Here is a 27032-nt window from a genome sequence, read left to right as displayed (position 1 = left end):
ACAGCTTCAGAAGGTTCAAGGACCATGATAAGAAAACAGGTTTGCTCTTTGCCTGGCTTAGGAAATGTAGCAGTTTTACCATGATTTCGCAGTTAGGAGAAGTTATGTGTTGAAGAGCAAACTTGTTATTTAAAGAAGAATGAAGAGAAAACCAGAACGTTGCCCATTACTGGTGAACTGGGCCATGTTAAATGCCACCCAGATAATTTGCTGCTTCTTAAATATATGCAGTAGATAAGAACTAAATCCATGCTTTCATTGCTCTCATGTACATGGCTTTTATCTTTAAATGTCTCCTAGGCATCAGCAAGAGCCCACCAAGGACCCCGTCATTCTGAACGCCCTTTTGCACGTTTGCAAGACCATGCATGACTCTGTGAAGTAAGCCACGCTCAAGGCTGAAGCGTAACATGGGTTGGGTCTTAATACCACATAATAGTACAGAAGGGAATTACTGCTTTAAGCTGCCACTGTGAATAATATTATTTTATGGGGTCTATTAAGATTCCTGCTAACGAGGACATTCCCGTCCAGGAGCGGAGGGAGGCTGAGGGTAACCTTCCTAAGTAAATGAGATGGCAGATGTTTTTACAGAGACATTTCTGTTGGGAGGAAAAGGCTGGCTTCATCCAAGTGAACTCAAACTCGCTGTCTCCTGGAGATCTGAGAGCAGCAGATAGTGTAATACTGCGTTCACTCCCCAGTAACATAGGCTTTACATTTTTCTCATTAGCCAATTATTTGAAATTCAAATGCAATTGTTTATATTCTTCACATGAAGGACTTTATTTTGTTCAGTTTACTTGAGGCTCAGACCTATCCATGGGCCTTAGCTTTGGGCCAAAGACCCAATTATCACTCCTTTGCTTTCTAGTTTTTTTCTTATTTTTTTGACCTGTTTCCATTTGACTGTGCTTCAGGCAATTCCTGCTTATTTGTGGCTGAAATTTTAGTCCCCAAAGCATTTTTAAACACAGCAGCTTGATTCAATGGAAAATGTTACAAGAATTGAGAAAATTGTTTTGGAACTTACCCATCAACACAATGAATTGTATTTCTTTTCTTTTTTTTTTTCCCTCTGAATTTTAGAGTCTTTATTTCCATGACTTTGTGCTTTCAACTTTGTGAGTAGTTATAAAAAGCAAAATATCAAGACTTTTCATAATAAATGGAACTGATAGGTTTCAGTTGGACAAAAGTAGAAATAAAGGCACAAAAAACATCCAGAAAGGCACTCACGTTAGGTGAATATTGGTTTTGGGCCTAAGTAAGATAGAGGGTTTATTTCTCTCTTGCTGAGTCTGAGGCCAAAAGGTGGAAGTCGGGTAGCTCTGCTTTAGAACAGCATCCAGGAACCCAGGTTCCTTCTGTCTTGTTGCTGTGCCATCCCTCTGGAGTGTCATCCTTGTCTTCCTGGTGGAAGCTGGCCTACCTTGACCATGTCACAGCCTGCAGGCATTGGAGGACAGCAGTTTTCTTTTAGGAATGTAACTTGGAAGGCTCACACATCACCTACATTCACATCCCAGTGGCCAGAACTGTCACATGGCCACACTTAGCTACAAAGGAGGCTAGGAAATGTCGTCTCAAAGAACGAAGGGGACGTTGCATTTTGGAGGACAGTATGCAGTCTTTGCCAATACTTATTTTCCCCTAGAACAAATCAACAAACAAAAGCCTTGGTTTCTGTTTTCTCTGGGCTCTTAAAATGTTTTAAAAATAAATTTGAGGGACTGTTTATAGGCTTTCACTTGTAAAATCAAAACTATAAGGACTTGGCATTTTCTTATTTGTATTTGTGTTAAATTTGCTATGAAATCTGAGCAACTGAGATCTGTGATGTACTTTAAGATGCATCCCCCAAATAAGATGGATTGATGGATGGAGAGGGGAATGGATAGTTATGTGATAAAGCAAATATTGTAAATGATACTGGGTACGATCTTAGTGATGGGTATATGGGTGTTTACTCTCAAATTCTTTCAGCTTTGCTGCATGTTTGAAATTTTTTATAATGATGAACAAAAGTTCTCTGAAATACAACATTTGAAGTTGGGTGTCGCTTCCCAAATTCCTAAGAAGATAAAGTTACCTTCTCTTTTGCCCTTAATAAATATATCTTGAGCACAGCATCTTTGAGAGAGATGCGACACACGTTGAAATTATGTTAATTTAGATTACATATTTTCATCAAAAGAAACACAGCCTGTGTAAATGTAAAATGTTCTTACTTGTTAAATTGCTTACTCCCTGTATCTTTTTTTGTTTAGGAACTTTCATTTCTCACCCCAGTGTTAACTATGTACCATTATTGATTTTAGTGCACTCACTCTTGAGGATGAGAAAAGAATGCTGGCGTATTTGATTAATGGATTTATAAAAATGGTACGTATTGGGGGAGAAGTTTCAGTGTGCTTGGAAATGTGATGTAATGTTTGTCCTTATTCTGGGGGAAGCAGTTAACATCATGTTCCCTGGTGCTTTTCATTTTTATTGAGATAAGATGAAATTAGAAAACATCTTACATTAGCCAGCACTCCCCTGGGGGCAAAGAGAGCCAAGACAAACTGGCTTAAGGAAAAAATAAAAAGGGGAGGGTGGGTGAGGGGGCTTACTGGCTCATGTGACGAAAAGTCCAGGGATGGAACTCTCCAAAGGAGCAGCTGGACTCGGGGTCTCCGTGGTGTTATCAGGACCTTCTGTGTGCGTGTCTTTGGCTCATGGCTCTGCTCTGCTGGCTTCCTCCCAGGCAGGCTCACTCCCCACGGGAGCTCTAGGCTTCTATTCCTTCCAGCTCTGCAGCCCAGCAGGACGGGCTCCAGCAGAAGTCCCGGGATTGAGTCTCTTTGGCTTAATTGGGGTCACTGGCCCATCCCTGAAAGAATTGCTGCTGTGAGAGGGAACAAACACACCGATTGGCCAGGCCAGGGAGATGTGCACGTCTGAGCAACCTGAATCACGTGGTCTGGAATGTGCTGCTCATCAGAAGATGGTGGAAATGATGCTGGGGTGCTAAAAGCCAGGAGTCCACTCTCCATCCATTTCAGTTACCCATTGCTGTGTAACAGCTCACCTCAAAACTTAGTAGCTTTAAATAACAGTGTTTTGTTAATTTCCACTATTCTGTGAGTTGGCTGTGTAATCAGGCTGCTCCGTGTCATGTCAGCTGGCATGGCAATCGGAGCTGGAGGATCCAGGACAGCCTCACTCATGTGTCTGGAGTCTCGGTGCTGCTGCTGGCTAGGACGTCTCATTTCTCATCCGTGTGACCTCTTTCTCTCCACTGCTGTCTCATCATTCAGTCATCTCAGCTGAGCTCTCTCTTGTGCTGAGGGCACAAGTGGAAGCTAAGGGCCTCTTGAGCCGAGGTTCAGCAATCACACGGTGACCGCTGCTGCGTCCTGCTGCATTCTCTTGGTCAGAGCAAGTCACAGGGCCGGCCCCTTGGAGGGGAGGGAAACTAGACCCCACCTCTGAAGGAGGAGAGTCCACAGGGACACTGCGAGAGGACAGCAGAGTGGGAGGGGTTGTTGCAGCCTTCTTTGGGAACAACCCACCACGCCATCCTACCCAGAACAACCTTTTGCCTTCATCCTTGGTGCACAGAGCTAAAATACCAACTGCTGGCAGGACCCTCCGTTTTAATAGAAATGTTGACAAAAGCTGACAGAAATGAAAATAACGAGACCGTTTTGAAAATAACCTTGAAAATGTAACTCATTCGACACCGGGGGTCGGTTTAACTGTCCACTTGACTGTAGGTAAAATACCAATTTGGATGAAAATTCAGGATTAGCCTTTCAATTCCCATGTTAGGAAATGTCCCCATGGCTGTTATCAGAAGCCTCTCCTGTGCCCTTGATTTATATATGGGTCATGTGGTATTTATCCTTTTATATCCCTTTGTCTGAAAGCCACCCAGTTACAATGGAAAAGAATGTGAGGAAATGAGAGGTGGAACCTGATAGCTGTAATGGAAATAGCCGTGTTAAACCTCCTCTGGACCAAAATGATCCCTGTAGCAGTAAAGTTTGTCCCACTGACCAGCTGGTCATAAATTTGAAGAAACAGGAGAAGAGGGGATTTTTAATGGTGGAGAAACTTCCATCTATGGCCCCGGCAGCCACTGGTGAGCTGCTGAGTTTGGAATCCCCATCAGGAAGCAGAAAGATGTGGCTCTTATTAGGAAAACCCTCTTGACAAATGGCTCCTAACAACCAAATTTATGTCCTGTGAAAAGGCCGCAGTTGACAAACAAAATTCCATTGTTTCCTTTCCAGTGGTTTCGTTCTAGCCTGGGAAATCCTAGCTACGTTCTGAGATTGTGTTTTATACCCTTTGGTCTCTCTATGTTCTACTCCAGTGCCCGTGCCATACAGATGAGGTGGTCATAGTAACTTTTTGGGTATATGCTGGGCGAAGTAAAGTCAAGTCTAGTTCAAGCGTATTCCAGCGTGCGTATGTGTGTGTTTCCTTGGGCACCCTTAACACTTCCACCCATTTGTATTTGTGGGATGTTGGATGACTTGTCATGAAAGTTCCTTCCCCACCACATGAAGCTCAGGAAAAACTCTCCCAATTGTGCACTTCCAGTGGCCTAGAGATAACATCGTCAGCGTCTTTCTCCTTGCTTCTAGGTTTCCTTTGGCCGTGATTTTGAACAACAGCTAAGTTTTTACGTTGAGGCCAGGTCGATGTTTTGCAATCTGGAACCCGTTCTTGTGCAATTGATTCACGTAAGGATTTTCATTCATTCATTTGTTCTCTCAGTAAATATTTATTCCTCATCTCTAGGCCAGGCACCGATTTTAATCTGGGATTCTTCTGGCCCCATACCTTGGGAACAGATACGAAAGGTGTTTTCTTAAAGGTCAATAAAATCTACAACTTTGCTTAAGTCGTTGCATGGTTTTTATTGACCTCTTTTTCTCTGAAATTTGCATATTCTGGTTCCTGCATGCCAACAGCAGAATTAAGTGAGTTGCACTGATGATTTAGTTGCAGAAATAGTAACCTAGATAGACTCCATTGTTGTCTAACCAGCGTCCCACCTCCTTGGATCATGGCTCCTTTCAGTAACTCTTCATGGTGCCCCTAGGCTGAAAGAAAGAGAGAACAGTTCTGTTTATTAAGACGTTAGGCTCGAACAACTTAAGTATTTTTGCCCTAACAACTTAGTAGCCCTTTGAAACAACAATATATGTAAATTGGTTTAAAACCATAATTACTTGCTAATGAAGTATGTCTGCCCATTGGGCACTGCACAACTTCTCGAACCTTGGAATTGTACTGGACACCACTACCTTTATTTCCTGTTCCTCAATGATTTTTTTTCTACAGTACTTTTTATCACAGCAGCTGCCAAAACCCCATTTCACAAAGGTGTGACGTCACTGCGAGGAATGTAATGCAGTCTGGTGCTGAATCTGAGCTCCCTCACACCCGTGCTTTGCACAGCGTTCAACAATTGAGCATTGCTGCGTTTTCCTTAAAAAGATGTGGCACCCCTATGAGTTTGCTACAGCACCTGGGGGGGGGTCATGGTACATTGTTTGGGAAGCATAAGTCCAAACTTTTCGTATCTGTGGAAAGATTTCCAAATGTTCTTCATTTGCTTCATGTAAATTCAAGGAGAGCGACTTTGTACATATTTTTTTGCCGGTTATTAGGTTATGCGGCATTACTAAACTTTAGTCCTAAGAGTAGAGACTTCATCTGTAAGTTGGGGAGGTCGTAGGACTCAGCTTGTGGGTGTGAGGATTAAATGACTTAATGAATGTGGAGCCCTTCGAACAGCACCGGCAGGCTGTAAGTGATGATATGCTGCCGTTATTACAGTTCTTATGGTCCTTGTTAGTGTTGCACAGCTAAATTATATGGTCTGCTCTCAGATTTGGAGGTTTCTTTTAAGATATCTAAGATCTTAAGCCTAGTGTGTGGGATTTTTGGAAATGGAGTGAGCCATCCCTGGCTATACATTAAACCAGAAGGGGGGCATTTATGATGCTGGTTGATAGGCATGACTAACTCGCCATGGGCGCCTTTGTTCTCACCCGCTTCGAGATGTTTGCTCAAGGCGAGATTGGATCAGGCCTGCTGACCCCTTTGGCATTCCAGGGTTCGGTGCTAACCAGTCCTAGTCCTAGTCAGCTTGTGCTCATTGACTCATGTGCAGTTAATGTCCACATCTCTGTGAGAGACCTTAATCTAAATCAGCCATCATTTCATTACCATTTCTCTTTTACTTATTAACAAATCTAGAGTGTGAACCGGTTGGCAATGGAAACAAGAAAAGTCATGAAAGGAAATCATTCCAGAAAGACGGCTGCATTTGTCCGGGTACGTTCTAAAGATAAGACTCGCAGACTTTGAACTCCTTCAGGCTGTTCCATTTGCATCTTTCTAAATTGCTGTTCCCAGAAAAAGACAAGTAGTCATAAAGCTGGTTTAGTATTGATTTTCCAGGTTGATTTTTCCTTGCATATCTGTGGATTGGCCAGTCTTCTTCACGTTTTCAGAAGAAGCGATGAGAGGAGTGGGTTTGGGTGCATGTCATGGGGAGGTGGCTGAGATGGAGCTGGTGTTTTCCGTGTTGGCTGGGCGCTCTGGCTCGTGCACAGGCTCCAGTTACAGACTGGAAGGCCTGCTACCTTTTGTGCCTCTGGAGAAGTTCTCAACTTGGAAAACAAGTTTCTGCTTATTGAGTATGCTGCTCAAAATTTTATCAAAGCAATACATATCCATGTCTTTGAAAATGAAATCCTACCAAAAACATTGCAGTGAAAAGTAAGCACCCCAGCCCTGCCCTTTCTCTTCTTGTGCCTCTTGCCTCAGAGTCAACCGCCTCAAACTTTTAGCAATTTCTTCTAATTACCTCTATATTTTTAAGTAATTGGCTTAAGTGGCTGCCTCTTAACTTCTCAATATTGTGTTATCTGTTTACTTCTTGGGATGATGGGTGAGTATCTATTTGTCATACACTGTTACTCTTCTTAGTTCCCCCTCCACCTCCCTCCAAAGAGGCAGATACAGCAGAGGCAAGAAGCAAAAATTGAGGCTCAAAATGGGGAGATGAATTATTTTAAGTGTTTTTACTTGAAAATATATGATGGGTGAAAACAGTATTAATCTACCGTGATGGCATTGCCAATGTCACCTGCTGTGTTTCTGCCCTTCTTCCTAGGCCTGTGTTGCCTACTGCTTCATTACCATTCCCTCCCTGGTGGGGATCTTTGCCCGCCTCAATCTCTACCTGCATTCTGGCCAGGTGGCCTTGGCCAACCAGTGCCTCTCCCAAGGTAAGCCAGCAGTCTCTCCTTTGAGCCCTCCCTGGCTGCTTAGGAAAGCCGACTCAGCACTGTGTGTGTGTGTGTGTGTGTGTGGAGAGATTCCTTTAAGGAGAAAGAGAAAGAAGCAGCGATCAATAAATGGTGAATTTTAAATCTATTTCTTTAGCAGGAAGCACGTCAGACACACACACTTTCAGAGAGTCAGACAGGTTGCAGAGTGTGGGTATTTTCCTGCAGGGACCTCCTTAAATCTGTCTCAGACAGGCCCGCTCAGGCAGCTCCAACATTGTAGGCCATGTCTGCCTAGAGAATTTTAGAAGTGAGGACAGCTTCATCCCAGCAGGTTCATGTTTATTTTTGTTGGTGTGTGTTTGAAACCCCGGGAGTAGAGGCTAATGGGAATAGAATGAATCCCCTACAGCTTGCAGTTAGGGATAAAAGTTCTGCTCAGGACTGGTTCTTGTATGGAAGCTGTCCTAGAGGCGAGGATGTGTGCGAGTAGTTTATTTGGGAGGTGATCCTGGCAAGTATCAGTGGGGTGGTGGGGAGGTGAGACCAGGAAGGGAAGGAAGCCAGCCAAGGGTGTGCCAGTGGGCAGGTTTCTCTGTGGCAGCCGAGACACATTCCCACTACGGATCTCTGGGAGGGGTTGTCATATGGCCTTGGTGTTACCCACCTGAGGGGCGAGGAAAGCGGGTTATCTACCCTTTACTCCCATCTGTCATTGACCGAGGGCTGTGCCTGGGCCATCAACTCCCTGGCACTCTGGCCTGCTCCACGCCTGAGCCAAGAGAAAGCCCTCAGGCAGAGGGTTGCAAGTGTTTCCTGGGGGACACCCTTGTCACCTCCTGGGACAGCGTGTGCCCAGGGTGCGCAGGCAGAGCCCCAGCAGCTCAGCAGCAAGGTGTCTGTCTGGCAGGCTGTACCACAAAGAGTAAAGGAAATCCTGGCGATGCTTCAGGAGTGTTTGTTATGTGGCGAGCCCTTTGCACGTATTGTCTCAATTCATCCTTCCAGCAGCCACGGGAGGCCGGTCCTGTGGTTGGTGCCTCATTTCCCAGGTGAGAATACTGAGGCAGGGGTGGCAGGTGGCTTGCCTGGGATCTCTGAACCAGCCCTGGGCCCCTGATCTGACTCACGGCTGGGCCCCTGACCACTCTGATAGACAGTCTGTGCCATGTAAACGGGAAGCTTCTGTGAATAGTGTGGGGATTTCTGGCGCACTGTAGGAGAGGGACTGATGTTTTCTGTGACTGTGTGACCTCCCCGTCTCCTCCCACCTGACATCACGGTTTATGCCAGGATTAGCGACTCACCACTTGCTGCCATTGGTTTGCATGGGCGCTCTGCGTTGGTCAGAGAGTCGCCATTCCCCCGTCTGTTAGCGTGACAGTTCTGGTGATCATCTGTGTCTTGATTCACCTGGGCTAGCTCTGGGCACTGAACTCTGCAAAAATGATTGCTACCCAAGAACCGTTTAAGACTCGGCTTGGTTTTGCTTTCGGCTTCTAGGGACTCCAGCACATTCGGGATTAAACCGAGTACCTTGCCTGTAAGTCCCACGTGACCTGGTGCCTGCCAGCCTCTGTCCTCATCTCATAGCATGCTTTAGCTACATGGGCTTTTTTCTGTTCTTCAAACACACTAAGCTGTCTTCCAGTTCAGAGCTTTTGCACTTACTGCTCCCTCTTGCTAGAATGATCTTCCCCCAGACATTTGCATTTTAATTACCAGGCAGGAGATGAGAATCAAGCCTTGTCTTTTTAGGGGGTGCCTTTCCTGTGCAGTTTAGCTAAAGTGGGTGCACCTCCCTGATCTGTCGTGCTCTGTACCATCCTCCTCAAGATTGTCCTGTGCTCACCGTGCTCTGACGTTTTCTGTGTGTGTCCCTTTACTTGCTTACTGTCTGGACACCTCCTTTGCCCACCAGGACTGCAGTTCCCACAAGAGCGGGCGCCTGCCCTCCTTGTGTTGTGTGTTGGGAAACGTGAAACTTCCCCTGGCGCCTGCTGTGGTCGGGAGCCCAGGTCAGCAAGAAACGAAGACAAAAACCTGAGGATGTGCAAAGTGATGATTAGATGAGATTAGGTTGGATGTTCGAAATTTTAAATCTTATTATAAACTGGTTCCCTCCAGAAAGTTCAGCAACAGGAGACCCATGTGGGAACGCCTGAGTTTGTGTCACCTGCAACATTGGGAACAGATTGTGAGCTGCGGATCCCAGAGCTGGGAACTGCAAGTAGAGGCCCTGGAAGCCTAGATCTTTCTTCTCCCACCTTTATAAACTCAGAACCTCGATCTTGAATGTTGTAGGTCGCAGGCGAGGTGATATGACCAGATCCCCTGTAGGGTCTCATGCTATTTAAAAAAAAAAAAGAGCAAAACAGAAATTCTCGAGCTAAATAAAGGCTTCTCCCCTCCCCGAAGCCTTACTGATCCCCAGAACGGTTCGAGGAGAGCTGCGAATGGCTGCTTCTCTGTTGTGCTGCCTGTAATGCCCTCGACCACACCGAGCGGTAAGCAGTGTCAGAACAGCCCGGTCCACGTGTGCATGGTTAGCGCCCTCGGTGACAGAGCTCTGGCCTCCTCCTCTGCCTCATCGTTCCCTTTGAGCTACTGCAGGGGAGCGGGAGTGTGGCGTCCACTTCATGTTTAATAATTTATCCGATGCTTTTTACTTGAGTTTCTAAATGCTGTAGTGCTAAACCTTAAAAGCCTATTGTTCTGAAAGCCACACACAGCAATTGCTGGCCAAAATAAATAATACATTCAATTACCGAGAATGGGAAGGCTAAATATAAATCCAGTGAAGCTTGTGGAAATGAGCCGCTTTTGTTTGCTCCCTCTCGCTGGTTATAAAACCTCTCCTCCCCCGATTCATTTTCTGGCCTCCCTTGATCCGGACTCAGTTGTCTGTCTTTATCAGGCGGTGGCTTTGCCAGGGCTGGGTCTAGCCTAACACATAAACTCCCATTGAACTTGTGGCCCAGCTGGCGTGGGAGCTGACGAAGCCTTGTTCCAGGGGAGGCCCAGTTTGGCTCTTTGGACACATTGGTGCAACACGTAGACCATTCCTCCTGAGTATTTAGGAGAAACAGAATTTGCAAATCAGTTGCTTGGTCCTGTGCTTCGCACCTAGAGGCAGCCCAGAGATGCCTCTGTATCTTTTCTTTCAGCAACTTCCCTAGGTAACTTCTTGCCTTGCTTCTGAGCGATTCTTTCTGGAAGATTATCAGGTCACAGCAAGAACAGCTTCTTTTGCCCTTTATTTTTGTCTTCATTCCTTGATCTTTATAGTTTCTAATCTCAGAAAGGAGCATGTTTTACAATGGAAGTAGTGTTTAAGGTGGGTCTTAAAAGGAAAACACGTTTATTGGAGGATGTGGGCAGGGGAGAAGGAATAATCCACGTTCTAGGTAAACGGCCTGAGCAGAGGCGTGGAGCTGTGACATTACAGGCTGTACTGGGTGAACAGCAGGAAGTTGGGATGAGGCCCTCATTCGTGGTGACTTTCAGGTCTTCTGAACGCTGTGGTCCCAGTCCTGCTCCACCACTTACGAGCCGGGTGCCCTTGGATGAGTCAGCCTTTTTGTGCCTCAGTTTCCCTATCTGTAAAGTGGAGATGTGGCAGTGGTTCCTGTCTGTTGCGGATTAAATGAGATAACATACTTAGAGCACTTGGCCCACCAGCACACAGCAGCTGCTTCGTAAATAGTAACTTAGTGTAGCTGTCTCTCTCCAAACAAAAGTGTGCTGCGGAGTGTTAGGAGCTGGCTGTATATGGTCACGGCTCTGTGGTTTCAGAGTTTGGAAAGCCAACTTCTCGTGCAAAACCTCGAGAAATCTGCAGGAAAGCACATCTTGTTTTCAAGATTAACCTGCTGAATTATCCTGAGCGTGAAAAATCTGTAGTTCCTCCAAAGGTGAAACAATAGAGAGGACAGTTAAAGCAAAACAGTGGTAAAAAGAGTGGCTTTTGTTCTTATCATTAGTAATTATGCTTCTCCTTCCTACAGAATCCTCTCCTCTTCCTTTCAAATTTTACTTATTTTTTGCATCTTCATCTTTCAGAGCTTAGCTTACAAGCCTTGTCTTAAGGAAAACCATCCATGGCCCTCCATCCCCCAAACAAAGAGTGAGGTCAGGTTATCCTGGAAGACATGTTATGCTTACACTTCACACTTTTCCCCTCATTGTGCTTATCACCATTGTTACCTAACAAGTAAATAGTAAAGAATCGTCTGCTTTTCTCCCCCGCAAGAGTGTCATCTCCATGAGGTCATATCTGTCTCGTTCCCTGTGGTGTCCCTGGCTCCCGGCACATTGCCTACCACATGGGTGCTCAATAAATGAATGAATGAATGGTAACCACGTGATAATACTGGTTGATAATTCTTCATAATATTGATAATGTAAAATGGTACCAAACCTTTCACGGTACGGACATAACTACTGAGCACTCCTGCTGTTTGGAAAAGAGTCCCGCCAAAGCGCTCTTGGTAGGTTTTAAATAATTTATTTTTGTATTTATAGATAAAAGAAAACAAGTTAGGTTCAAACACGCAGAGGCTCACAGGCACGTTGAGTGGAGCTGTGGTGCTGGTTCGATCCATGGGGAACACGAAGAAGCAGAGAAGAAAGGCTGCAGCCGCTGTTAGGAAGCCCACTGGCTGCTGTCACCGTAACTGCTGGTGGAACTAGCCAGGGCAGCAGTGTGGAAGAGGAAAATCATTTTGCTTTCCTCCTCCTGGAGAGTAAGGAGTAGCTTGTGATGGAGAAAAATGGTCTCTATCCACTTACTACGTCTTTGGAGTTTATGCTTAAGGTCATATTTACTAGTTCTATTGACAGACCATCCTCTGAAGAATATGTTTGATGTGACTGTTTTCTCAAACCTTGAGGCCTCTGGTGATCATGGACACAGCAGGTTATTTTTACTGGAACGGTTCACAGGTGGGCAGATGGCATGAAGCTTGTTGCCCACATTCATGTCCGAACACGCATGATCCATCTCTCGTAGGGAGTGTAAGGGCCTGGGAGGGATGGCAACCACTGATAGACCCACAGAAAAGGAGCGGGGGTGCGTCTCCCTCTTAAGTTCACTCAGCTCCCGATTGTAATCGACATCTACCATTTGCTTCCTCCTGTCAGCATTTCTTGGCCATTTTTCACATGCAAGCCACTGTGCCAAGCATCCTGCCAGAAACAGGAATGCACTGAAAGAGACTGCATGCTACTGGGGAGAGCAAATCTGTGTACAGTTATACAGAGCAGTACATGACAAATGTCAGCAAGCTCTTCATAAGATGTGCCAGGGAATTTTAGAGGAGAGAGAAATGACCCTTGGCTTGGGAGAGCAAAAAAAAGCCTTCATAAAAGAGGTGGCGTTGAAAAGCCTGGAAGGTAGAGGGGGATCTGTATATGCTGAAACGAGGGAGAGGGCATGCCAGGCTGAGCCAACAGCGAGAGCAGAGGCCTGGAGGCTGGAAAAACAGTGCATCTGGAAGGACTGTCACAAAGAGAGTTTGGGGCCTACTTCTTGAGGGAGCTGAATTCTCTGCAAAGCAGCTTAGTTTTATTCAGTGTGTGTTATTTGGTAGGTGGTTTATTTTCATTTTACAGAGGAGGAAACTGAGGCTCAGAAGTGGTACCTGACTTGCCCAGGAGCATCCTGCCAATAAGCGGCCGGATCTGACCTCAAGTGCTCTCCCAGCCTCTCTGCAGCCCTGTGGATGGGTTAGTTCCTGTAAACCACACGACAAAGTTTTATTCCTAATCCCTGTTGCGTGTGATTGCTAGAGAGTAATCATTATAGATTAAACGTTAGATAAACTTCTGTAACAGGAAACAACCAGAATTAAAATAAGGAATGCCTCCTCCTTTCTGTTTAGGGAAATCGAAGCCTGCTATCCACAGAGCCCTTCACAACCTCCTGCAGGGTACTGCAGGGACCACAGAAAGGTCTGGCAGCCATGCAGGGCCCCTGAGATGTGAGTCAGCTAACATGTGGGCTGAGCAGTGAGCGAGCCCTTGACATTCAGAGAGAAAAGAGGGAGAGCGTACAGGTGCCTCCTGATGGCGGTGCTGAAACTGACAGGTCATTTATCTGTCCCCAGTGGACTTTTCACATCAAGTATTGATCCTCAGAGTGAATTTTAAAGGGCATTCTGCATAAACCAGGTGGCAAAACCAACGTTAGATAAAGCTGTCACTGACAACAATTAAGCATTGATGAATAAAGTATTTAATGGTCCCTAGGCATTCATACTTTGAATCTTGATCTCTATACCTATTATCAAATAGTGGCCCTTAAATCCTCAAACTTAATGGCTATAAAAACAAATTCTTTTACAAAAACACAGTTTGGTAATCATATTAAATCTCTATGGATAACTTAGCTGTTAACATTTGGACTATGAGGCTTTACCCAAAGGCACCCCAGTCTCTTGGTGACAGCACATCTTCACTGCAGACTGTATTAGTCCGTTCAGCTGCTATAAGAAAAATACCATAGACTGAGTGGCTTAACCAATAAGCATTTATTGCTCACAGTTCTGGAGGCTGGAAGTCCAAGATTAAGGTGCTGGTAGATTCAGTGTCTCTTCCTGGCTCATAGGTAACGGTCTTCTCACTGTGTCCTCACATGGCAGAGAGGGTGGGAGAGCTCTTTGGGGTCTGTTTTATAAGGGCACTAATCCTATTCATGACAGATCCACCCTCCTGAAGACCCCTCCTCCTGATACCATCTCACTGGGGATGAGGATCTAAACGCAAGAATTTTGGGAGGACTCAAACATTTAGTCCATAACACAGATGGAGCTTGAGGGAGTAGGCTATGTCTTGATGTTGCATTTTATACAGTAGTTTCCGTTTTATTGATTGTCAATCCAAACCTGAACTTATCCAGAGATGGAAAATGTTGAAGACTGGTAAAGATGTTTAGTAATGGGTTGATAGAACTTGAGAGTGAGTGAATAATTCTTGTAGGCTGAACCCCACTTTAATAAAGTATATTCAAGGAACAGAAGTCTTTCAACCCCCTGCCATATTTTATCCTAAGAAATTGTGATATCCTTTCCTAGTGTTCCCTGGATCAGGAGCTGTCCATCTGAGTCGTCCGGGAGGGCATATGATGGCTGAAGTTCTGCTGAGAGTGGAGTGAATTACTTTTGAGGTCTTGTTGAGCCCTGGGAGTTGATGACTCTGAGAAGTAGTAAAGATTACCATTAGCAGTGACCTAAAGCATTATTTAAAAACAAAACACCATCCCTGGAGGTGGTCTGGCTTGTCACTTCTTGGCTGTTCCTCATGATTCATGTCTTGAATCATATTCCTAATTGACAGCCAATGACACAGAAGGATGAACTCACTCTGAGGTTACAGTTAAATCTGAGTTCATTTTATCATGTATGGAGGCTGTTCGGGAAGACTGCCCTGTATCCTGTTGAAAAACAGACAACTTGTACATTCTTTAAAATCTTAGTGATTTTTATTATAAAAATATTTCATGCCCATTTGAAAAAATTCCAACAATACAGAAAGTAGAACGTAAAAAAAGTGAAAAGCCCCAAAATAAAAGTCTTCAGTAATCTGCTCTGTCTCCTCCCCTCTAGAAAAAAAATCTACTGTTTACAGTTTAGATATTTTTCTTGATTTTTTAATTCTATATATCCATTAAAAAATACTCCTTCATTTTCATATGCTCTCTGCCTCTCTCTTTGCCCCCTGCCCTCCCCATCTGTATTCTTGCACATACATGCAGTTTTCCCCCCTTTAGAAGTGAGACTGTGTTTTCCACAATGTTTTTCAATTTGGTTGTTTTTAGCTTATCGGTAAATCTTGGCCCTTCTCCCCGCTGCTCCCTCCCGTCCACCCATGTCAATACGTGCAGATCCACCCCATTCCATAATGGCTGTTCAGTGTTCTATTTCTTGTCTTTTCCTTTTTGGAAGTCCAATAAATTATTTTCCCAACGCCCCCGCCTCCATTTTTTTGCCCCAAACTCCTATTGAAAAGTATTTGGACGCTTTCCAGTTTTTTGCTCTTGCACACAATGAGCAACCTGCATCTTAATTCTGAACATTCTGAAGCTTTCTGACAGTTGTCCAACTGACTGCTATTTTAGTCTCTTAGAACATGGAACCCGATTGTTCAGACGGTCATGTGCAGAGCCTCGGTGTACAAAACAGGTACCAGTGGGCCCTTCCAGTGGGCGTGCCTGTGGGAGGCCACCGGCCCCGAGTTACCCACAGGAGCTGGAAAAGGCCTCAGGGCACAGAGTGAAGCCTTGTAAAGCCTTGAGAAGAAGAGTCCTTGTGAGGGGAGCTGTCTAGAGCTTGAACTCACGTGGAGCAGTTAATCAGAGAGGAACCTTCCTGGCCCATTGGCTGTGGGGTACCCAGTAGCCCCCCAGGCCCTGGAAGACGTGCGTCACCCTCAGCTTAGTGCCTCCCCTTCCACAAACGAGGAGGATGGCCGGGCCTTAGAGCGGCGGGGTGCTAGAGTCCACAGCAGTGGGTCCCCCAACCCCCCCTTCCCCATCTTGTCCTGTTCTGGAAAAGAAGGCAGGGGTACTGCTCAGAAATGCCTGTTGACTGCCTGCCTGTCTACCTTACTGCCTCATTGTCTGTTTTGTACGTTTCTATGATTGAAAATTTTATAGCAAACTTGTATTGCCTTTGTAGGCTAAAGAAAAATTATTTTTGGAAAGTTACATTAAATTTCCCAAACGGTAACCTAGCAGTAAGGGAAAGGTCCTGCTTACCTTCTCCCTCAGCCAGCACTCCTATGTCACATTTAATTGTTTGGCATTATCTTGCCTCGCTTTTGTATGCATCTGCATAAATATACACACTTTTCTTCTTGCAAAGATAGGATCATGCTGTACACAGCTGTACAACTTTTTGTACTTCATGGGTCACAGGCATCTTTATAGTCAAAACATAAATGCTGCCTGTCCTCTCTATTAGCTACATCATTTCTGTGGTGTGGCAGTGCAGGTTTCTTCAACTAGTCCCTTGTTGTTGGGTTGAGCTTAGAGTTGATATAAAGACACCTTCACCCCACGATAACCATTGGCCCAGTTATCTGTAGTAACTGGGCAGCATGGATGACCCGTGGGTACCATTTATCTCGTATCTTCAGCTGAGCCCTTGTTTTAGCTTCTGTTCGCAACTCACCTTCTCCCAGGGTTTGCTTGTGACATATATTTTGATGACCATTCTGTGGTTTTAGTGGCTCTGTGTTTTGGGTGTTTTTGATTTCTCCATGGCCTTGTGGATGTTTCTAGAATGTCATGCTCCTTTGATGTTCTGCAGACCCTTTGAAACCACCCAGACTGGGAAACAGGAGAGCCTGAAACCTCAGACGGAAAGTTATCAGAAGTTCTGTGGGAGTCGTCCAGCCAGCATCCCTGGCCCTTCCTCACGATCTCTGTGACGTGATGAGCAGCCTGCCTGGCTGAGAGTCATTGTTGCTGGTGCTGCTGTTTGCTTCTGGCTGAGTGTTGCCAAGTTAAACCTTTCAGAGTGCGCCTATTGCTGCTGGAAAGTCATATTCTGTGTTTATCTGAAGGGTTTAGAAAAATCTTTTTCAAACCTGTTGAATTATAAAATTCGCTAGAGAAGCTTGTTTAAAAAACAAATGGTCCAAATGATTAAGATGGCAAATTTTGTGTTATGTGTATTTTACTAGACACACACACACCCCCCCAAAAAAATGGGAAGGAAAAAGCAAATGGACCAGATTGCACTTTGTAGCTTTAAAAAGGTTGACAATGTACTTTATGTGCAGCCGCGAAGTAACCCCCAAGACTTGCTGTGACGTGGGGGCAGGGATTGCAGTGGTGTCTATTATACGTTAACTCCGGTAAAAAGAAAGAAGGAAAAAGTAAAGGAAAAATGTATTTGCTTCCATCCCCTTCGAAGCACACCCAAGCAGCCGATAATATTCTTTGCCTCTGAGAAGGGAACTGGACGGCTGGGCACAGGAATGGGGAATGTTACCTTTGGAATTTTGAATCATGTAATTCTTACCTATTGAAAGATAAATTTTTTAAAAAGTTAGGTTTTCAAGTCTCTATCTTGGATAATGTGGTTCAGGACATTTAAGGTGGAGCTTGGCAACCTATTTATGTATTTTAAATAACAGCGTTATTGAGAAGTGATTGATTCATGTCTAATAAAATCCATCCTTTTAAAGTGTACAGTTCAGCGTTTTTTAGTATATTCGCAGAGTGGTATGACCATCGTCCCTAATTCCAGAACAGTTTTGCCACCCCAAAAGGAAACCTGGAACCCATTAAACAGTCACTCCCTGTCCCCCTGCTTCCCCCCCCACCCCAAGCTCCTGGCAACCACCCATCTACTTTTTGTTGCTGTGGATTTGCCTATTCCGGTTATTTCATTTAAACGCATTCTTACAATGTAGATCTTAATTTATGACTGGTTCCTTTCATTTAGCGTCATGATTTCAAGGACCATCCATGTGGTAGCATGTATGTATGTATGTGTGTTATGTAGCGTCCATGTAGACTTGGAGGGACTCCCAGACTGTCTTGCAGAGTGGCTGGCGGTACTGTGTTACGTTCTCATCAGCAGTGTTTGGGGGCTGAGAACCTGTATTTTTAGCAAGGATCTTGATGGTTCTTACAATAAAGCAGTTTTGGAAAACACCGTTTCCGAGGGTACCACGGCTCATTCCGTGCAGGCCTTGTTCCCAGGAGGGTGGGTGTGTGTAGTGCGTTTGCCCGTCTGGGTGCTGGATAGGAGCTGGTTTTAATTCAGGATGCTGTACGCCAGTTCTCTCTGCATCACTGAAAGTCGTTTTGGAGTGGAAGTGTATTTGGACCATGCAAGCATTTGATCTTTTTGGGTAGTTTAAAATTTCCTCCGTCAGGTTGGCATTTTGTCTATTTGGGCCTTGAGGCTTTTTCTCACGGTTAGTACTTTGGCAGTTTTAGACAGAACTCTCTCCCCTCCCTGTCACCCCCACTCGAGTCCTTCCCTCTCTCTCCCCGTCCCTTCCTCCCTGTCTCTGTCCTCCTGTCCTCCCTCCCTCTCACTCCCATCTCTTTCTTTTTCCGTCCCTCCTCCTCTCTCCCTCCCCTTCCTTTCTCTCACCCTTTGAAGTCTTCTTGTTTTGTAGACTACTTCATGTTTCTTAAACTGTCTGCATTTCCCATGTGATTCCCTGGAACTTCAGAAGTCCGAAGCTGTGTGTGTGTGTGGGTGTGTGCGTGCATGCGCATGCGCGCATTCTTTCACTTTTCACTTGTCATTTCTCTAACAAATACGGTGTGCACTAGAGTAGACTCAGACCAGAGTTTGAGCCCGGGCTCCACCACCAGTGCTGGCACCTCCTGCATCTGCAGGACGCTATTGTGGGACCAGTCACTTCTCTTTCTGCACCTTATTTCCCAGTGGTGCTGTGGGCCTGATGACATTCCTCATGTGGGGAACGGGAGATTCAGTGAACCAGTTCAGTTGAGCCCTCAGCCTAGGCACCTGTGATTTCTAGGCTTTCTGTAAAAATTTGCCATCTGCTTTTCTCAGTGAGTTACCTAAAGCCAGTGTGACTGAGGTTCTTTGACTGAATTGCTCAAAGAAGGAAGGAGGGAAAGAGGGAGAGAGGAGCAGCCACAGCAGTGCCCCGTCCACCGGATGTTCACCAAGTCAGTTACGGGGTGCGGAAACCTCCTCTAGGACTGCCGCCGCACTGGGTGCTCAGCGGGCCTGACCTCCGTGGAGCTCTCGGGACCGGCCTCCAGGCTGTGTGAGGGGGAAAGCAGACCCTGAATTGTTCCGAGTTCTCATACACGGACTTTTCTTCTGTCTTGCAGCTGATGCCTTTTTCAAAGCCGCTATAAGCCTCATTCCGGAGGTTCCAAAGATGATTAATATTGACGGAAAGATGCGGCCGTCGGAATCATTCCTTCTGGAATTCCTCTGCAATTTCTTTTCTACTTTATTAATAGTTCCGGTACGTATCCCCAGAAGGGCTGTAAGGGATGTCTTCCTTTGACCTGCTTTATATACATTCTTAGCCCTAAAACTGTAGGGTTGTTCTGTCTATATCTGTGTTTTGGTTTTCTGCTCAGCTGTTTGAATTGCTCTGTGCCCAGAGAGTATTAGGTGAGGCTCTCTATGTGACCAAGGGGGTGTCACTTAGCGGTTAAGGGCTCAGGCCTGTGGACCAAGATGCCAAGGATGGAATCCCAGCGCCCCCTCCTTCCAGCTCTGTGTCTCAGGCAGTGAGGTAACATCACTGAGCTGCCGTTTCCTCATCCATAAAGTGGGAGTAATAAAGTATCTGCATCTCTGGGTTGCTGTGGGGCATAAGTGAGCGGATATACATACATGGTTAGGACAGTGCCTTGGCACATGGTAAGCACGAAAAAGGTGATGGTGATGTTCTTTTGTTGGCGCTACGAGAAACCAAAACATTGCGGAGGTCAAAGGGGCCGTTGTTGGAAAGATGCTGGGGTTTCTCGTGGAATGTAAGAGGTGAGCATTTGGGCTTGGGCTGGAAGGAGTCAAGGCCACTCCCGGGACCCAGCACTCACCTTGGCGGGGGTTCTTGACCTGGAGTCCACCTACTCCCTGGGTCTGGCAGGGTGACCATGATGAGAAAAAAAAGTGACTTCTATGTTTTTGCAAACCTCAGTGAAATGGAGGCTTTTGCTCCATTATGAGTTACAGGCAATAAGCCACAGTAGTAGTCACAATAGCTGGGACATTTTCTCCAAAAGTAATCAACAGTACATTCGTATCGCACTTCAGCTGGGAAAGATATTTCAGAAGACTGTTTACGTGCTTCCTTCTTTAAAAAGGCACCGTAGTTATTACACCCATCACTAAGTCTGTTATTTAAAAGTATTCACCAAGAAATAATAAATTACAATATAACCAATACATTGAAAAACTATTTTGACAAATATATTTTAGCATAATTGGTTTCCTTTTAGTCTTATGTATTTTTCTGCATTAAAAATAATATGCTGAGTTGCCCATAAGCTTCACCAGCCTATGAAGGGTCCAGGCACAAAACAGCTTGGCTCCTGGTGGAGCCAAATGTGCGTAGGAATCAGGGATACTGTTAAAATACAGATTCTTGGGGCCCTCTCCCAGAGAGTCTCGCTCAGTAGGTTGGGAGTGGCCCCTGGATCAGCATTTTTGAAAGCTCCCTCAGCCATTCAGGTGTGGGTGGTCCTAGGACCACACTTTGAGAAACATCTCTCTGGACTCAGGCCATGAGACTGACTCACCTCCCATGGGTACGGGTTCCTTGCTGCAGTGATGAAAATGTTCTAAAATTGATTGTGGCAATGATTGCACAACTCTGTGAATATACTAACAACCATCGAATTGTGTGTTTTAAATGGCCGAATTATTGGGTGTGTGAATTATATCTCAGTGAAGCCAAGAAGACAAAAAGTAACCCAGATTCCAACTCTGCAGTTGAGATCCCAAGTTCTTCTCTGGAGAGAGGATCACATGGTCAGGAGGCCGGACTCGACGCTTGACTTTTGTGTTTTCACATCCCCTTCCTAGTACTTTATAATCAATTTCTCACTTTTTTGAATAGTCTAGTTATTTGTCAAGTGAAGAGACCCCCCAAAAGTCAGAGTTTCTAATGAGAAAGTTGATCAGTGCTATTGTTCATTGATTAATTGGGATGCATTCACCTTCTGCATATGGGATTTTCTTCATGTTAAACATCCCTGGAGTCTTGCCAGCCCAGTGGCTGAGTGGTTAAGTTCACGCACTCTGCTTTGGTGGCCCAGGGTTCACCAGATTGGATCCTGGGCACAGACCTATGCACTGCTCACCAAGCTATGCTGTGGTAGATGTCCCACATATAAAATAGAGGAAGATTGGCACAGATGTTAGCTCAGGGCCAATCTTCCTCAGCAAAAAGAGGAGGATTGGTGGCAGATGTTAGCTCAGGGCTAATCTTCCTCAAAAAAAAAAAAAAAAATCACTGGAGCCTTGATGAAAAAGCCTTGTGCTTGCACTCAGAAACTTGCAATCTATCCTGACCCCTGTGGCTTTGGGAAAGTTGTGTAACCCCTCAGAGCCTCCACTGTCACCTTTCTAAAATGTCATCAAAATGCCCACTTCCCAGGGCAGCTGTGAGGCTTGAATGAAATGATAGCTAGGAAAGTGCTTGATGAACCAGAAGCTCTGCCCCAGGGTTACAAACTGATGACCAGTGGGTGGAATCCAGCCCGCAGGCACGCTTGTTGGCTACATAATGATGGAGGACATTTGGAATAAATTACCCACATTTAAAAATGGTAGATCACAGGAAAAAAACCGACTTCCAGATCTTCAGTTCCTCTTGAAAAATCAGGTCCTGCCATGAGGGGCCCACTTTCCCCAACTTGGCCAATTGGCCGTAGCTGGAGAGCAGCTTCTCTGTTTGGGGGGTGGGGGTGGGGGTGCACTCTCTCCGGTTCCTCTGGGCCCCCCTGGACCCATTACACCCATTTCTGTTGCCCACCTGGCGCTGTAGGCATTCATGGGAATGCCCCTGGGCTCAGCAGATTTTATGGTGCTTGGTAGCAGCGCTCCTGCTTTCGCTGGAATTTACTACAGATGCTGACAGCTCACGGCTTGGCACTAGGTACTCTGTGCCGGGCCAAAGCCCCTCGTCAACGCTCAGTCTCTGGGAGTCCTCCACCCAGCCCTGCAAGGTGGAAGTCTCCTCTTAAGGGAACCTAGAGCACGAGGCCACGCAGCCAGGGAGCAGCAGAGCTGGGATTTGAACTCGGGTCTGTGCTACTCCAGAGCCTGGCTTGCGCGATGCGAGCTGGAAACGTTTGCAGTGCGCTTTATTTACTCAAGCTCCCTGAGCCTTAACAGCCCTGCATCCCTCCTGGGGGGGGCAGCGCTAGGAACTGCCGGCCGGCTCTGCAGGTGCCTAAGATGTTCTGCCTGCCTAGGCAAGGCTGCGTGCTCCCTGAGCTCCGACGCTGTGGGATGGGCCTCACGGCAGCCACGTCAGCATGAAGATGACTCCCATATCCCACTTTTATTGGTTCAAATTGTTACCTTTTCTGGCACAGCTTTTGTTTTTTAAACTTTATTGTTGTAGGAACGTTCAGCATGAGATCTCCCGTCACACATTATTAAGTGTGCCGTACGGTGTTGTTGGCTGTGGGCCCCGTGTTGTGCAGAAGATCTCTAGTGCTTGTTTGTCTTGCTTAGTTGAAACTGAGCAATAACCCCGTTTCCTCCTCCCCAGCCTGTGAAAGCCACCATTTTCCTCTTCGATTCTATGACTATGACTCTGTTAGATGCCTCATACAAATGGGATCTTACAGTATTTGTCTTTTTGTACTGGCTCATTTCATTTAGCATAATGTCCTCCAAGTTCATCCACGTTGTCATACAGCACAGAATTTCCTTCTTTTCTAAGGCTGAATAGTATTAGTTGTATGCATATACCACATTTTCTTTACCCATTCATCTATTGATGGACATTTAGGTTGCTTCCACGTCTTGGCTGTTGTGAATAGTGTTACATGGCAATACTAGTATCTCTTTGAGATCTTGATTTCAGTTATTTTGCATAAACACCCAGAAGTGGGATTGCTGGATCATATGGTAGTTGTGTTTTTAACTTTTTGAGGGACCTCCACACTGTTCTCCGTAGCAGCTACACCATTTTGCATTCCCACCAACAGTGTGAAAGGCTTTATAGGATGGGTTTGAAAAGCTTTGGTTCATTTTATTTGTTTAGAAAAAAATTGAAGCCATTTTAGACCAAATAGAATATGTGGCCTGCTTTACTCGTACTTATAAACGTGGAAATAAACATTCCCTGGGCCAGTCCCCTCTCCTCAGCAGCAGGCCGCTGGTGGTGTGTGCTGGAGCCTGCTGGGCGGTGTTAGGAGCGATCACCATCTTGGTGGACTGCAGGACAGTCTTCTCTGTATAACTGAACTAACGCATTTCTGTTAACAACGTTTGGTGGGACGAGGAAAGCAAAATGCATTGCACAAGTTCGGTGTTACCGCTCCAGAGGCCCAACTGTGATTGAGCTGAAATTCGTAGACGATGGAAATGTTATTGCCATCAGTTTCCTGGCACTAACTACCTAGACACAGCAGAGAAGTGTCATTTCTGCTACTTCTCCTCGTGAACAGGTCCAGCCATGGCCGAACAGGATGTCGGGAGCTAAGCTTCATTCGTTCCGCCTGTTTCGCAAATGTTTGTTGACCTGGGGATTGAGGAGTGAACAGAGAAGCATGTCCTCCCACTCCAGATGACAGACGCTAAGCAAATACACGCTGAACTACGGTTGTATCAAGTGCCATGAAGGAGTGCAGGGCCTCTGAGAGCCTCAGATGTGAGGGGACGTGGGTCAGGGAAATCCCCGGAGAAAGTGCCCCTTGAGCTGAGCTCCGAAGGAAGGCTTAACTAAGTACTTAGCTGAGTGCAGAGGGGGAGCAGAGGGCATTCTGGGTGGAGGGAACAGCGTGGTAAAGGCCTTGAGGTGGGAACGGGCCGTGTGCCTTGGAGGGACTGGAGGAGAGCCGCAGACCAGCGCATGGGGAGGCTGAGGGACACCAGGGGCTTAAGCTGGCGAGACAGACGGGCTGGCTCCCGCAGGGCCAGGTAGCTCCCTAGACAGTAAGCGACAGCCTCGAGTCTGCATGGTGACCTGTCTCCTGCCCTTCCACCCCCTCTGTGTCCCCTAGTCCCGTCTCTTTCCGAGCTTCCTCCCAGCCCTGCTGTGTTCTGGCTCCTTTTCTAAAGGACTTTATTATTTGTTTAACCAACAATTACACACCTCTTACAATGAGCCAGCCAGCAGCTCACAAATATTCACTCCCAATGAGCCTGTTATTACCCTCATTTCACAGAAACAGACCCTGGCACAGAGAGGTGAAGTGACACGCGAGGGTCACCAGCCAGTAAGCGGCCAGAGAGCATTCAAAGCCAGGATGTCTGTGCTCTGTGCTATCTTCACTGCCTCTCAGCTCAGCTCTCCTGGGAAGTTAGTATTTCAAGGTTATTCCTTCTCCCCCCGAGGAGTGACATTTAATGGAAGAATTTCCACAGACCAGGGACCCAACGGGATCTTGCTAATAGTGGAAGCCAGGCCCCTGTCTGCCCAGGTGCGAGAGAGGTTAAGAGTCCCTCATGGGCATCCGTCTGCTCTGTCAGAGAGGCAGCCCTGGCGGGGACATCAAGGGACCCTTTTCCCACTCGGATTACCAGCTGAATCCAGAACCTTTTTTTCCTTCTTTTTTAAAAAACCTGTGTTTGCCTTGCTTCAGTTGCTTTCACTGAGCCATCAGAGTACAATTTGTTTTTAATGTTGGAACCACTGAAGCATGGATATCTTGGAGAATTTTTTCCTCATATGGGGGTTGGACATAATCTCTCGTCTCTTCACTTATGAGCAAAAACTCCCAGACGTAGCTTACTGCAAAGCTTTCTGTCACCATGACCCCTTCGCCCACCTTTCTGGAGGTGTGTTGAATCGTTTCCCACAATAGTCATGACAATTGTGTTGAAATTAAGTTACTGGAACATTCAGATCGTCGTCTCTCCAAGGCAGATCCTTAAATAAAGTATATTTTGAACATCCACATAGCAGAACCAAATAGCCTAGTTAGAAACAGCTGTGAGCAGAGCAGGCAGTGGTGAGCGGCCAGCCGAGGCCCACTGAAAGGAAGGCAGGCATGGGGTGGGCATTCTGGTGCGTGCCGTGTGAGGCATTCAGACATCTGAGTGTCACGTGTCGTCATTCTTGCTGATACCCTGACAGCAGTTCCTGTGGATGCTAACAGCTGTACAGAACATCTCCCCCCTCCCCCCCCTTCTCACATTGGAAGTATTACGGCTGTGTCCATGCACGGTGGATTGGGTGGCTGTCAATTCCCACCCACCTCGGTTGTAATGCTTCTCACACCCCATGCCTGGATTGAGAATGGTTACTCCATGTGTGCCTTCCCCCAGGTAGCCAGCTGCGTGAAGTCGGGCCGTGCCTCATTCTTCTGCAGAGAGGCAGTATAAATAGTGTTAGTGGTTAGGAATGTCTGCCCTGGAGCTGCTCTGCTGGGGCTCGAATCCCGGTTCCTCCATGTACCAGCAGTGACATTAGGCCACTTAACTCTCCGTGGCTCATTTCCCATCTGTGGTCGGGGGGAGCGGATAGTGTCTCCCTGGAACATAGAAGAGCTCTGGTAGCTTCCGGAAAAGTTAGCTGCTGTTATTTGTATTTGTAGCCTCATCTGTGCCTGGCACATAGAAGGTACTCAAAAGATGTAACCAGTTCAGCATTATTTACCATGTGCCTGCCGTGTGCCCAGCTCTGTCCCAGAACCAGGGACAGGGACAGGCAGCATTCCATCGTGTTCCCCAGTAGTCCTGGCAGTGGAGTATTGGCAAACACGACAGAGAAAGTACCTGTCCTCCTGGGGGTCACAGGCGAGGGTGAAAGAGAGAAACAGATAAACCAAGAGATGCTGTTGGGGAGTCCTCTGAGGGAATAAAGATCGCTTCAGATGGTGAGAACTGCTCTGAAGCGACAAGACAGGTGGTTTGTGATCCAGAGGAACTGGGGCGGCTCTGGATGGAAGGTCGGGGCGGCCTCGTTGAGGAGCTGACATGTAGATGAGATCCCGAGGCGCTCACGGAGGCAGTCTGGCCAAGTCTCGCAGGTAAAGATTCCAGTCAGAGGCAACAGGAGGGCCGGGAGGCCAGAACGTCCTTGGCATGTGAGGTGCCTGGAGCATCCTCTGCACTTCCATCTGATCCGTGTGGGCGACTGGCCTCCGGGGACTGCGTCACCTGGACTTGCTTCCTTCTGGCTTCCAGCTAGTTCAGCCAGCGGGAAGTACTGCCGTGGGGACTGGAGGGCTGGAGGAGAGCGAGGGTTAGGGTAGTTAACCCCCGACAGTCACTGGCCATAGTTTGGCAATGGCTTTGTCCCTCCAGCCAAGGCCACAGCTCCTCCAGCTGCAGGTCTTGCACGTTGCAGTAATGCCGCTCCCTCCTGTGTGGGGTCAGCCTGATGGTGGTGATGGCTTCCCTGCATTGCCAAGCCCTGCGTGCCTCACCCTTCCTCGCTAGGTCCCTTCACCCTGCCCATGTGTTTATAAATAATCCTTCATTAAACCATCCTCATTTAACCCTGTGGGAGTGCCCTCTGTGGACTGCCGGGACCCAAGCGGTCCAGCTGGTCCCAGGAGCCGTAAACGTGTGGCTGGAATGAGTGAGGGGCAAAGTGCACAGGACGGGTTGGCGAGGGAACGTGGCAGGAGCTGGGCGTTCACTCTCAGTGGGGGAGGCGTCTTCACAGAGTGTTACGCAGGGAGCCCCATGATCATCTGTGCCTTTTTGGAACTGAAGACGCTGACTGTTTTGCATCCTGGTGCTCTGTTTGGATTCAGTTTAGCATCTGAGAAACACTTGCAAGCTCTGCGACTGTCTCTTGGGTTTTTCCTTTCCCAGCAGAGCATCCTCAGTTTGGCTGTCAGTGTTTGAATGCCCTGAAGAGTGAGGCTGTGTTTAAAGTCGGTGCCTGTGATGATGACAGTGATCATTTGGGGGCTTACTCAGAGTAGGTGGCTTCTGCCGTTCCATCTGCTACGAGACCCATAATCTTGCTTTTGTAGTTGGAGGAACGGGACTTTTTACCGCTACGCATGTAAGAACAAGATTGTAATTTTGGAAACTGGCAGGTAACTGACATTAACTGACAGGTAACTGCTTTCTCATCCCTGAG

General features: G+C 46.6%; 1 protein-coding gene across 2 annotated transcripts in view; it reads left to right on the top strand.

Annotated features, from left to right (window-relative positions):
• Nucleotides 1-27032, top strand: part of VPS35L (VPS35 endosomal protein sorting factor like) — a 111871-nt gene that overhangs the window by 68400 nt on the left and 16439 nt on the right. Inside the window, exons 22-28 of one of the 2 annotated variants that reach the window (XM_070230899.1) lie at nucleotides 301-381; nucleotides 2322-2385; nucleotides 4638-4736; nucleotides 6262-6339; nucleotides 7184-7298; nucleotides 8802-8841; nucleotides 16607-17493. In XM_070230899.1, the coding sequence (XP_070087000.1) occupies nucleotides 301-381; nucleotides 2322-2385; nucleotides 4638-4736; nucleotides 6262-6339; nucleotides 7184-7298; nucleotides 8802-8841; nucleotides 16607-16727 (598 nt within the window). In that variant the 3' untranslated portion in view covers nucleotides 16728-17493. Of the gene's footprint in view, nucleotides 1-300; nucleotides 382-2321; nucleotides 2386-4637; nucleotides 4737-6261; nucleotides 6340-7183; nucleotides 7299-8801; nucleotides 8842-16606; nucleotides 17494-19128; nucleotides 19269-27032 lie in introns of those variants that run through there. The other variant, XM_070230898.1, reaches the window with a different exon arrangement.

The sequence above is a fragment of the Equus caballus genome, chromosome 13, assembly GCF_041296265.1.
Source record: "Equus caballus isolate H_3958 breed thoroughbred chromosome 13, TB-T2T, whole genome shotgun sequence".
NCBI classification, from domain to species: domain Eukaryota; kingdom Metazoa; phylum Chordata; class Mammalia; order Perissodactyla; family Equidae; genus Equus; species Equus caballus.
The sequence above is the reverse complement of the archived record's forward strand: the minus strand, read 5'-3'. Positions and strand labels throughout refer to the sequence as shown.